The sequence below is a fragment of the Xiphophorus maculatus genome, chromosome 15 (genome assembly GCF_002775205.1).
Source record: "Xiphophorus maculatus strain JP 163 A chromosome 15, X_maculatus-5.0-male, whole genome shotgun sequence".
Classification (NCBI taxonomy): Eukaryota; Metazoa; Chordata; class Actinopteri; order Cyprinodontiformes; family Poeciliidae; genus Xiphophorus; species Xiphophorus maculatus.
Window position 1 is genome coordinate 10,444,245 of NC_036457.1, and position 12,842 is coordinate 10,457,086.

General features: G+C 36.8%; 1 protein-coding gene across 4 annotated transcripts in view; it reads left to right on the plus strand.

Moving 5' to 3' along the window:
* grm1 (glutamate metabotropic receptor 1) overlaps positions 1 to 12,051 on the plus strand; it is a 41,473-nt gene extending 29,422 nt beyond the window's left edge. For 3 of the 4 annotated variants that reach the window (XM_014470096.2, XM_023347958.1, XM_023347959.1), the window contains 2 exons: positions 1,265 to 2,201; positions 7,653 to 12,051. In XM_014470096.2, the coding sequence (XP_014325582.1) occupies positions 1,265 to 2,201; positions 7,653 to 8,463 (1,748 nt within the window). In that variant the 3' untranslated portion in view covers positions 8,464 to 12,051. The remainder of the gene's footprint in view (positions 1 to 1,264; positions 2,202 to 7,652) is intronic. The other variant, XM_023347960.1, reaches the window with a different exon arrangement.
* The last annotated feature ends 791 nt before the right edge of the window (positions 12,052 to 12,842 follow it).

Genomic DNA, 12,842 nt, shown 5'->3' on the forward strand with positions numbered 1-12,842 from the left:
GACTTTTCTTTTCTAATTGTCTGACATAAGATCAAATTAAATGTTTCCTGTTTTGATCAGTCGGGATTACTAATACAAAATGTATGTGTCTACTGCAAAATCTCAGATTTTTTGTAAATTTAATTTAAATATCAGTAGCATTTGAATGAATTTCCTTTTAAACTGTCAAAATGTTGACAAATACACTGGATATCTAGACACACAGATATCTGCCTACCTGATTTCTTCTGATGTCACCTTGATGTCAAACAAGGAAACTGTGTTTGAGGTAGTCCTTAAAATACACCCACAGGTCAAAAAAAAAATTGTTGTTGTTTCTATTATTTCCTGTTATAAAAATCGTTTTGGCAATAGTGTCTGATCTAAAACAGGAAATATTTAATTTAATTTGAATATAAGTGAGAAAAGATATTGAACAAATCCATAATAGTTCACCTCTTTCAGCTCCTGTCAGGCTTTACCTGATGTGAATAATTAGGTAGATGGAATAAAATACAAACTAGTTTATATTTTTACAGATCACGCTTCTTCCTGAAGGGTGATCCTCTCATTGCTTCCTCAGGCTCCTTGTTACTTAAAAAAGGTGATGTTGCTCGCTTCCTTGCTCCCTGCTCTTCACCTTGTATCTTGGTGGTTGTTTTGACAGCAATTTATGAAGTTGAGAGGAGCTCTTCATTCCCAGGTGTAAAATCCCATTACTGCCATGAGAAGCCTGGGAACACACTTCAGCAGTGTGTTGAGGAAGAAATTTCCCTTTCACTCTCATTACTTTGAGAGAAAAGAAAGGAAAGGGGGGGCATTCGGTTTACTTAGAATGGTTTCTTTATTTTAGAATTGTAACTGAAAGGATTTAGAATGGCAAATTTAAGTTTTTATCTAAAATAAAAAGCATGTTCTCTCAGTGTTAGCCAACATGGACTACTTTTAAATGTCAGATTTCTAATGATTTGACATGTTAGGCGTCAGATCAAAAGTGGGCTTCTAAGTGAAGTCATTTTAATGCTATTAGCAGAAGCACATCATTTATGGTGATTTAAGCTGGGGAAGTCGAGGGATGTCAGTTTTTTTTCTTCTTCTCCAAATTAAGCTCTTCAATATTCCTCCGCAGGCTAGATGACAAGCATGCAACTAGTGCAGTTAAAACACACATATTTATGTCTTGCAAAGCCAAATTGATGCCAGAAGACTATACCATTGCTGATAAAGAAATTTGTCCAGGAACATGAGCATGCTAATAAGTCTTTGTACTGTAAATGTCTTTCAGGCTGCCAGCCCCTGCCTCTGAAGTATCTTGACTGGGCCGATGTGGAATCCATTGTCGCAGTTGTTTTCTCCTGCGTTGGCATCCTGATCACCTCCTTTGTCACCTTCATATTCATCCAGTACCGTGACACGCCTGTGGTTAAATCCTCCAGCAGGGAACTCTGTTATATCATCTTGGCAGGCATATTCTTGGGTTACATCTGTCCGTTCACATTAATCGCTCGACCCACTGTCGCTTCCTGCTACTTGCAGAGACTCTTGGTAGGCCTCTCTTCTGCCATGTGCTACTCTGCTCTGGTGACTAAAACAAACCGAATTGCTCGTATTCTAGCTGGCAGCAAGAAGAAGATCTGCACCAGGAAACCACGTTTCATGAGTGCCTGGGCCCAAGTCATCATTGCCTTTATGCTTATCAGCGTGCAACTAACTCTTGAGATCACGCTCATTATTCTGGAGCCTCCCGAGCCCATCAAATCATACCCAAGCATACGTGAGGTCTACCTCATCTGCAACACCAGCAACGTAGGCATGGTGGCACCGCTGGGCTACAACGGCCTACTTATCATGAGCTGCACCTACTATGCCTTCAAGACGAGAAACGTCCCTGCCAATTTCAATGAGGCCAAATATATTGCCTTTACAATGTACACTACCTGCATCATCTGGCTTGCCTTTGTGCCAATCTATTTCGGCTCAAACTACAAGATCATAACCACGTCTTTTTCGGTCAGCCTGAGTGTAACAGTAGCCCTGGGGTGCATGTTCACACCCAAGATGTACATTATCATTGCCAAACCAGAGAGAAACGTCCGAAGCGCCTTCACTACATCCGACGTGGTGCGAATGCATGTCGGCGATGGGAAGTCTGCGGCTCAGTGCGGGAGCAACAGCTTCTTTAACATGTTCCGTCGGAAGAAGGCGATTTCTGGAAATGCCAAGTGAGTATCTAATCTTTTTGATATTTGGGAAAATGATATCATGTTTGGTAACATATATTAAAATTAGAAGATACTGGTGCCTTCCCTCTGAGCTTGTAAGTTGGAATTTGCTTTCATTTATCTGAAACTCCCAGGAAGGGATAGACTGCATACTGTCCAAGACATTTTCAAATCCCAGTTCTGACTTTAGAGGCAGAGGGATTGCAGTATAATTCAGCACCAAAATGAAATAAGAAAAGTAGAAGCCTACCACCTATTTTTCCAAACGACATGGATTTGTTTAGTTCTTATAAAGTGCAGTCAAAGGGAAAAGTTTGCATGAAATCATCACAGACATAAATGTTATGAAACTACAAAACAGAAATACATGCAGTGCAGTTCTCTTTTAAAAACATATTCTTTGGGCCCCATCTGTAACAGAACTGCTCAGCTGTAGTGGCTGCTGTTTTATCAAGAACGCAACACTACGCTGGATGACTTCTTATGAAATCTGGCTTAGCATATTTTACATAAGCTATTTCAAGTAATAGCTTTGAGTTGAGTAGTCTTTTAGAAATTCCTTAAAGATAAATCTCTTAGAAGTAATAATCCTCTTTCTCAGATCTGGATTGAGCTTCCTTTACTTAACCTTTGCAGTGTTCATTGTCGGTTAATAACTTCCGTGAAACAAACTCTTACCAAATAGGTTGATTTACAGTCATTCAGTGGAAGTCAAAGAGACTTGGGAAGCTGACACCTATGTTCAGAGTGGACAAATACATATCTGAAAACCTACATTTTTATTTCATAAGATTAATCCTACTTTATATTTCCCAATGAATTATAAATAAATCAAGCCATGACATCCATGTTCATGATGTATGTAAGTTTGTACGTGGAATAGTTTGAGTTCCTTTTGTAGAAGCTGTTATTGTTTATACTCCATGAACTTGTTCACATTTTTTTACATTAGTACCACAAACTTCTATTGTGGGTTTATGTCACAGACCAACATGTAGTTGAGTGAAACAGTGAAGTAGAAAGAAAAGGAAACATGGTTTTCTTTTTCATTTTTTTGCAATTGAGAATCATAAGAGTGTGGGTACAATTTGGATTCAACCTAATTTACTCTGATATCCATAAAAAAAAAATCCAGTATGACCATTTTGAAGTAGCCTAATTAGCAAATAAAGTCACAGACTAAGGCACTCTGTGAAAACAACTAATTTGTGGAGGCCTCCAAGGATCTTTGAAACAAATATGAATACCACGGACCTCACCAGAGAGGTCAGGAATAAAATTGTGAGGAAAGTGTATAGCAGAGTTGGATCTCAAGCTTAACCCATCATCTAAAACTGCAAAGAGGAAACTCTAAACATATCAAGACAAAACTGTCCATAAAAACTGAAAGTCTGACCAAGGGGACCATTAATAAGAGAAGCCGCCAAATGGCCAGTTACAGCCATGGAGGAGAATCTGTTGATGGGGAAACTGTTAGTGGTGCTCTCCACAATTCTTGCCTTTATGAAGCTGGGTTTGGACGGATATGCCGTTTGTGATTTGCCCACCTGAACTAGTGATGGTGACAGCATCATGCTGTGGTGATGCTTTTATTCAGGAGAGGCAGCAAAGTTGTTCAGATTTAATGTGAAGAGCTGCTGAACACAAAGCATTAATGGTCAAATTTATGTATTTAACACCTTTCACAGATTAAAATGACAAACTTCACGAAGATTAATATAAAAATATAGCTTTAAACATAAAATTAAAACCTGATTGAAGAAAAAACGAATGAAATGATGAAGACAAATATGCAATGCTATGTTAAAAGATCCTAAGGAAAAACATGTTTGAATAAATGCACTTTAAATAAATGTTAGAGCCAACAAAAGTCTTGAGAATGGGGAGAAAGATTTACCCCATTCACACGTAACCATGACCAAATCAAACAAACAAACAAAATTCAGCTAAAAATCTGCATGAAGGATTAAACAATTTTTGAACAACAATTTTTAAAGCCCTAACATACATTTTCAATTAGAACTTATTTTCTTTTTCCAAGGACGAATGAGAACAATCTTTACTGGATAGGTGTGGGCTATAACTGTAGTAAAACATGGCTCTACAAACATATTGTCACAAGAGGTTGGTGTGGGAATGAATGCCACAACTGTTAGATCCTTTAATTTTCAAGAATTATGAAAACCATGAATCCTTTTCCTTAAACTTCAGAATTAGGCAGCGCTTTCTATTGGTCTGTTCTATAAAAATCCAATTTAGGGTTGTGGCTGTAATGCAACAAATTGTGAAAAAGCTTAGGGTGTGTGAAATCATATCAATTTGACTTTTGGCACTCTAGTCTTATTAATGTGGAACTGATATATGTTTTTTTATAAATGATTTCACAAGACACATTCCCCTCCCCCTGAGTTCTAAAATATTAATGATGAAATTAACTTCAATTTATTATATTACACACGCAAAAAAATGAGACTGGTTTTACAGATTTGAAGCAAACTGGCTTTTCTTCATGTAAGTGATTATTTAAGAACAGATGTTACACAGTCAGTCAGAATTGCATGTAACTCTTTTGAGCTCCACAGCAGTGACACGTGGACAGGTGACTGAAGTAAGGAGTGGGGCAGAGAATGAGACTGATCCTAAAATGTTTAGGTGTTGTCTCTAAATCCTTGCTATGCATCCTACCTAACATTAACCTTTACTCATCTACACAAGCACTGTAGATTCAAGGCTGGCAACTGCTGTGGCAAGGGGTTTTATTTGTCTTCTTTACTGGAGGGCTGCACTGTCAGCGGAGCTGATTTAATTTTTGACATTCAACGAAGTGGCTGTCCAGTAACTGCAGTATAAAAAAACATAGTGTGCTATTCAAATTCTTAATTCCTTAAACCATTCCCAGTTTGTTTATAAAACAAGAGGGTTTCGATGAACCTTTTTAAAGTCTTCCTTTGTGCTTAAAAAAGGATGGGGAACAAGAAGATGGCATGTCCAACCTAACACTTAGCCCTAACAGCTCTGACACCAATATTAAGGTGTGTTTTAGTTGTCCTGTTGATGCAGGGAGAAAGGAAACCCGTACAGTCATCTATCTCTTCAATGGATTTTTTAGTTAACTTGCATTTAAGAGGTTACTGCTTACCTTAGAGTCTGAGCAACCCCATCACTCTTCAATCAGAGTCAATGAAGATATTTGGTAAAATATTCCACTGCAAAATCTGACAGTAAACAAACGTGTCCGTTAATATAATTTATTTTTACGTAAACAGACTTGAACTGTTTGAAGTGCAAGACTTCTTGCAAAGAATTGGGTAGTGATGTACTCAACATAGCACATTAGAAATTGCAATGTTTTAACATTTGTGACTTTTTCATTAGTACATCTTGTAGCTCTTCAACAATCGCCCCTAACATGCTCTGTTTGGAGGTAAAAGCGATACTTTCCTCTCTCCTTACATCACAAAAACTGAGTGGTATCTAAGTAGATCATAATTGTCCAAAACATTTTAGGTGGTGGTGTCAGAGGATGCACATTTTAAGCTGGCAGATACAATCTTGAATTTAATCTTAGCTCACTGTTTCCTATCTGGTCATGCATCCAAAGATGAAATGAAAAACAAACATGTTTTGTTTGAGGTCTAAATGTGAAGAAAGGAAATCCTGTCTCTAGAATACGTTTCGTGTTTCTGATAAGCTTCCTTTTTGAATAGTGTATGCATAGTGGCATCAAGGGTTAGAATCCATGGTGTTCAGCTGCATTTGGCAAATCCACAGATGTTCTTGGAATGAAATATTCATCATCTCAGTGAACTCAGTGCTCTGATAATTATGAGCCACATTACTAAGAAAGTAGGGTAAATCAATTTCAATTTCAGCTTAGAGCATCCGTCATGTCGAAGTGAGAGAATCTTCATCAGTGCAAACTCAGCAGAGGATTGTGTGAGATTGTTTTTATTGGGTCACTGCTGTAATATCTGAGTCACAGTTCCTTCAGTTCTGTGGCAGTGGAGTGTGAAAGCTGTAGAATTTTTTTTATTTGCACATTGATGGGAGCCTAACTGAGATGGTGTTCAATCGATGCCCTTGTTGTCCTTGAGATATAAATCATCCAAATGGTTACAGCAAGTCTTCTTGTGGTGTCTTTCTTATAAGGGCCACTGTTATATGTTTAGTAATTGTGTGCATCTTGTAGTTTGGAGACTCTCGGTTTTTAGTGAAAACTGAAACCTCAATTTCTGCTGCCACATAGTCTTGCTGTCGGTCTTTTGCAGTCAGTTGAGGGTTTCTCACCAGCTGCTGCTTATAGGTCTGGTAGATAATCATTATTGGCTTCATCTTTCTGCCAGATTCAGGTGTTATAGTCACCATTACTTTAATTTTAAACTTGTGAAACATGACTCCCTTGGAAGGTTTAGGAGTTTTACTTTCTTATTGGACCTCTTTCCTCATTTGTGCAAGCTATGATCTCTTCTCAATTTCTTTTTTGAAGATTCTCCAGACTTAGCCTTATCTCTGACATGCCATAAAACATTACTGAATATAAGAGACAAAGACCTAGATTGGTAGATTTGCTAAAGTTTGGTCTGATGAAGAAGTACATTCAGGCGGCTGAATAATTTCATCCAAAAAATTGCCTTTTATGTTGAAAATTGTTCTCCTAAAAATGGTAGTCCAAAGTCCAAAGAAAAACTTTTGCAGACCTTGAGAAATTTAGAGAAATTCTTGTTTAAGATCACTTTGGCTACTTGGAAGCATGATAGAGATTTGAAGACTTAAGTTTCTTGAACAGCAAATTTCTAAGTAATGAGGATATTGTACTTTTTTATTTTGCATTCAGCTACAAAGCAGTTTGCCTGCCACTGATTTATCTCTCCCTCGATTATCTGGTCACTTCGGTGTTTTTGACACTGCAGCCTTCCAACGAGGAGACCTGCCAACCTGCTGCTTTTGGTTTATCCTGAATTAACCTCACATTTAACTTTTCTCAGCATGTACACCCTCCCTGACCACCCCTCAAACTAATCACATTAGAGCCAGTCCAAGCTCATTTTGAGCTAAGCTGTATGTCTTTGTCAGACCAGTTCAGAGACAAAAAAAAAATCTGTGCAAATGCATGCATCCTGTTTTATTAAAAGCCAAAAAAAAAGGAATCAAGCAATGAGTTGGATGGCTCCTAATTCTTTAAATGAGGATCATAATGCTGTCTGCAGCGCATTATGAATCACTGTTTGTTGAGCCACTACGTGTAATGCTCCTAGCGGCTCACCAGTTAGCTCTCACAGCAAAGCTGTTAATGTCTAGTTATGTGATTAAAAGTATTTTGACATGCACCAGAAATGTTAAAATGCTATCACCCTGCTGTGGTACGTTGCTGCTGTTGTGTTTTGCTGTTTTTTTCTGCCTCCACCTCCTGGTTTCCTTTGATAGTAACTTGGGTCTTTATTTCATTCATAGTTCTAATGGCAAGTCTGTGTCATGGTCTGAATCAGGTCCAAGACACCCTCCGAGGGGGGGGAATGTGTGGCACAGACTGTCTGTGCATGTGAGGAAACAGGAAGCCGGCTCGAATCAGACAGCGGTCATCAGGCCCCTAACTAACACCCCCGACCCCCACAGTTGTGAGCCCTCCACCGGCAACCATGGCACAGACCCCCAACCTCCACAGGACACGCCTGGCACCAAGCCTCCATGCAATAAGGCAGAGGAAGACGACCAGGGGGATGCACAGCGCCCCCTCTGGACTCCGGCTTGCTCGGAACAGACGCAACAAGGACTGGAATTTGATTTAGATGAGCCTGCTTCTAATTTGCCCTCCGACTTCATACGCCCCACCCAGGAGTGCTTGCAGGGGGCGTTGTTGAACACGCACAGCTCTCATGTCCCTGCACTAAAAAGCCACACTTCCTTTGAGCAAATTCCTGCCAATGAGCCTTTGAGCCTGATGCCCTCTCAGTTTCCTTCAGACCCAAGACTGGGGGAATTTGAGGACGAAGGGTCTGAGGATGAGGAGCTGGACCTCCTGCACAGCTACATTTACGACGCCAAGGAGGAGGGGGAGGGGGATGAAGGAGAAGGTGAGGATTTAACTCCAAATAAGACCATTCTGGAAGATTCTCTGGCTCTGTCTCCCCCCTCCCCCTTCAGAGACTCGCTGTGTTCAGGGGATTCTGCAAACGGCTCCCCCATCATCGATTCCCTGCTCGGTAGCTCAGTCTACACCTCAAATATCCTCCAAAACTTTGCACACAGCTCCTCAACACTGTGAGAGCAGAACCGGCGAAGTCAATGGACATTTCTTTCGAAACATCCAGATACACACAAACAACTTTTCAAAATTTTCATTAAGTGATTTGCTCGCTTGAGTTTATTTCTTTTATTCGTAGGTGAGTAAAAAAAAAGAAAAAAAAAGTTTAAGGATACATATATGAGGAATTATTTACTTTAAAAGCGCTTTTGGGAAAGGCTGTTATTGCACGTTTTTTCAAAAAGATTTACAAGGAAGAGTGCCAAAACCAATCGGAGGCTTGTGCTATGAAGCAGGTTTATTGGCTTATTGAAGTAGCTTAGGCTTCAACAGATAAGATTTCAACAGATGTGTGAATAAATTAAAAGGACAGAGATGACTGAAGAGTGAAGCATTGTCTTCTGTCTCTCTCTAAATTAATTTCACTGAGATGCTGTTAATAAAGTACATCCCACCAGAATTGATATTTATTTATATGTATAACAAAGACTAAATCATCCAAGGTTTTTGCTTAAATATTAAAGAATCTTTAATTACATGATGTGACGTTGTAGATCCTGAGTGACTGAAAATGAACTTGGATGTTTACAATACCCCATTACCTGGAATGTATGATTTTTAACTTGAATAGTATTTAGGGTAAAGTGTGTGGAACAATCATTTTCTTAATATTTCAACTTTGTCTCAGGTCTCAATAATAGGAAACACCTGCCCTGCAAACACCGGACATTCAACTTTTAAACATGTTAAGAGAGCATTAAACATTCTTTTATACACATATTTAATGTTTCACTTTTCATTTTGCTGTTTAGATTAGTGGATCTCATTTGGTCTGGCTTCAGGTACCACCAACAAACCTTAATGACAACACATGACCCAAAGGAAGTCAACTCTTCAACAATTTGGAATAAAAGTATGCAATTTGGATATTATATGGTAGAATGGACCGATTTTCCCTATAACACTAAATTACTTGCATTTTATTTAAAACCAGCTTACGTTAGACTTGTTTGCCTTTCTGTAGCAAATTCAGAAGTGCTTTCATGCTCAAACATGAATTAAAATTCCAACTATTTCAACGTCTGAGAATGAATTTCTCTGTAGTTGAACTAAATGTTCAGTCCTCATCCACCATGCTAAAAATAACTGGTTTAGACAGAGGACAAGACAGGTTTATTATACTGTAACATTCATACACATGACAATTTGAATGATTTAGAGGAAAATAAAATAGTAGAGGCAAAGAAAATTACAATAAAGTCTTAGGCTAAATTTAAAGAATAAATGCTATGAGGATCACATAAAGTGCAAATAGAAAATAGGTAAATACCTAAGACTTGCTAAAAAAATGAATTGATAAACGACAAAGTCGTCTATTTTCTTCTAACTTTCAGTTTAGCATGTGGGACATATTAAAATAATGCAATATGCAATGATAAATTTGTACTTTTGTGATGTGGCATTGATATTGATAAGTTTATAAATCTTTGTGTTGAACACACTGAGCTTTATTTTCTGCTTCTTCATTGTCGTTGAGTCTCTGACATCAAATCTGTCAATCTTATAGGAAGGGTAGACTGACCAAGGGTTAGTTAAGATAGTTGAGCTAAAACTAAAAACCTGCTTTGTAGTACCGGCCTCTTCTTTCAAGCCAAACGAACCTGGAAATCATGATAGAAGACATAATTTTGGTTTTGATGGTGCAAACAAAAGGTATGTAAGAAAAACAATTTTATTGAGAACATAGAGATGTAAGGGTACATAAAAATCACAGTTTGGTATGTACCTCGTCTTTAACGCCATATGAGAGAACATCTTCAGTATGTTGACATTGAGGGCAACAAAAGTTAAGTTTTTTTTTTTTTTTTTATAATATAAAGTGTACCTGACTACAAGCTTCTTGCAAATTTTCCATTTCCTATTTTTCATTTTAGTTTTCTAGGTTTTACTTTTCAGGGTTTGACTTAATTGGCATATGAGCTCAAAACTTGTTTTTTGTTGTTGTTTTTTTTTTTTTTTTTTTTTTTTAACAAATCTTAAAATAATGCTGAAACTGGCTTTCCATTTGGTAGATTGATAATGCATATTTAACAGTTCCTTTGAGAGTTTAACAAATTTAAATCAGTTGAAACTTATTTACTTACAAAATGTACTGGGTTATTCAAGGGTTTTTTAAAATTATTTTTCATCCATTTGAATGAAACAAACAAACTGGAGACATTGGAGTTTTAACTTCTCTATGTTTCTCCAAAGTTGGAAAAAAAATGCAATTTAATAACTCCTGAACTTTAAGACTACTTGGGAACCATGAACCTAATATTGTTCTTGTGTTAAAATTAGTGGGAGGATCAGCACAACCTTTGGATAACCTTAGTTTCTACTATCTTATATAAAGCTGATAGAGTCTGCTCGATGAAATGCTGATGAGGGAAACTATAATGTGGCTTTACTATCTTACAAATCTGTTTTATAAGGAATATAGTTGCAGACACACACCAAAAATGATAAATATGAATTAATCTGTCGCTATTCTTACAAAAAGACAAGTTTCATGTCTTTGTTAGAATAAATGCAGCTCATTCTTCTCCGGATCAGAAGAGTAAAGAAATCTCAGCTGTGTTAAAGATATTCTTTTTTTAGTTCATCTAACCTCCAATAGTTTTGTCTTAAGTCTTTAATACAACAAAATATTAAGAAATGTGCCAAACATTGGTTACATACTAACTATTAAAAGGTCTCAAACACCAAATAACGATACAAACTGTCATTCAGTTGAAGGCTTGAGCTGTATGATATACATATCATGTGCCAATTCCTGGTTTTAACTCTTTTATATAAATTATCCAATGAAGGTGATTGTGTGATTGTAGATCATGGCATTGCTATTGATACAGTTTACACTAAATTATAGCCCTAGGAATGAGTTTTAATGGCAAGACAGGTGATTTTAAAAAAACAAAGAAATGTTTTTTTTTCCTTTTCATGCTGCGCTGGTATTTTTCCACGTTTTTCAAAGTTTTACTGTGTCATTGTATTTGAAACACAGTACAAGTTGTACAAGCTCTCAAAGTTTTTAATACTGTTTAAGCCATCAATTGCTTTTTTTCTCACAGGTGGTATGTTTGTAATATGGATAAATGTTTATATATTTAGAATGTGAACAGAAAAAAAAAGTTTATACATTTTGAAACTGTCCGCAGATGCTGTGTGTTTGAATTTTTGGTAACTTTTAAGCTAACTTGAGTTAACTGTATCCTCTTGCTTTCTGTAATGGGATCATACATGTTTCAGTTTCGCTTAAATCTTGCTATAAACTTAAGTAGTTCAATTAAGACTAGATTTCTTACCCTTACTTTTTTAAATCTTTAAGATGGAAAATAATTTTAAAGTTAAAGGACTACATGGTACATACTGTAGTGCAACTGTATTGTATTTCCAAATGTTTTTAGTCGAAAATAGTGTAAGTTGTTTAATGATTTAAGCTGATGTAAAATATACGAGGTGCCACCTGTTTTAACACTGTTGAATCTAGAGTGAAATAGGCCTTCATGTTTTGAGTAAACTGGACATGAACAATGCTGTAAAAATAAAAGTTATTTATATCTAGAAGTCTGGTCACTGCCCACAATTACTTTCCAAATTGCTACAATTTACACATTTTAAACTGTTTATGTATATTCTATTTGAGCCATGTTTCCAACACCAAAAAAGAGGTGTTAAATGTAACTTGCAAGGTTAGTACAGTAGTCTATTATTCTTAATTATGGCAGGATTTGTCCTCCATAAAAAGTCAACATAAGAAAAGAACTGAGAAAACAAACGCTTTGCTTTTATACCCTCATGACTTGGGAAGTAGTTATCATATCCAAAAGCCATGAACTGATAAACTCATATTTACATTTGTACACATGGCTCATAATAAATTTCCCAAAACTAATAACTGCTGTATCAAATCACACAGTCCTCATGTATAGTCCCTTGTTGACTTTAGTGTAATTACAACAAGGCAGAGCACACTAAATTTGGGCAGCATTAACTTCTTGATACATCTTCCTTAAAACATACCGTGGTATGTGGTCAAGATCCTCTAAAGGTTATGTTATCGTTTTGTTACCAGGAACACAGAACTATGTGAACCTATTATCATTTGTGCATAAGGACAGAACAGAAAAACATCCATAATAGAGGGGAAATAAAGAAATGAATATTAACTCATAAGTTAAAGCGGGAGAAATATTAAAACAATAGGATATGGTATTATTTTCAAATGTCTTTGTAAGAAGTTTTCAGTTTGTTTTAAAACAATTTTTAAAAACAGATGTGTACGTAGACTAATAACTTTCCTAAATGTTGCCTATCGATTCAGGAAATAAAAATAACATTACGTTGAGGAGACGATT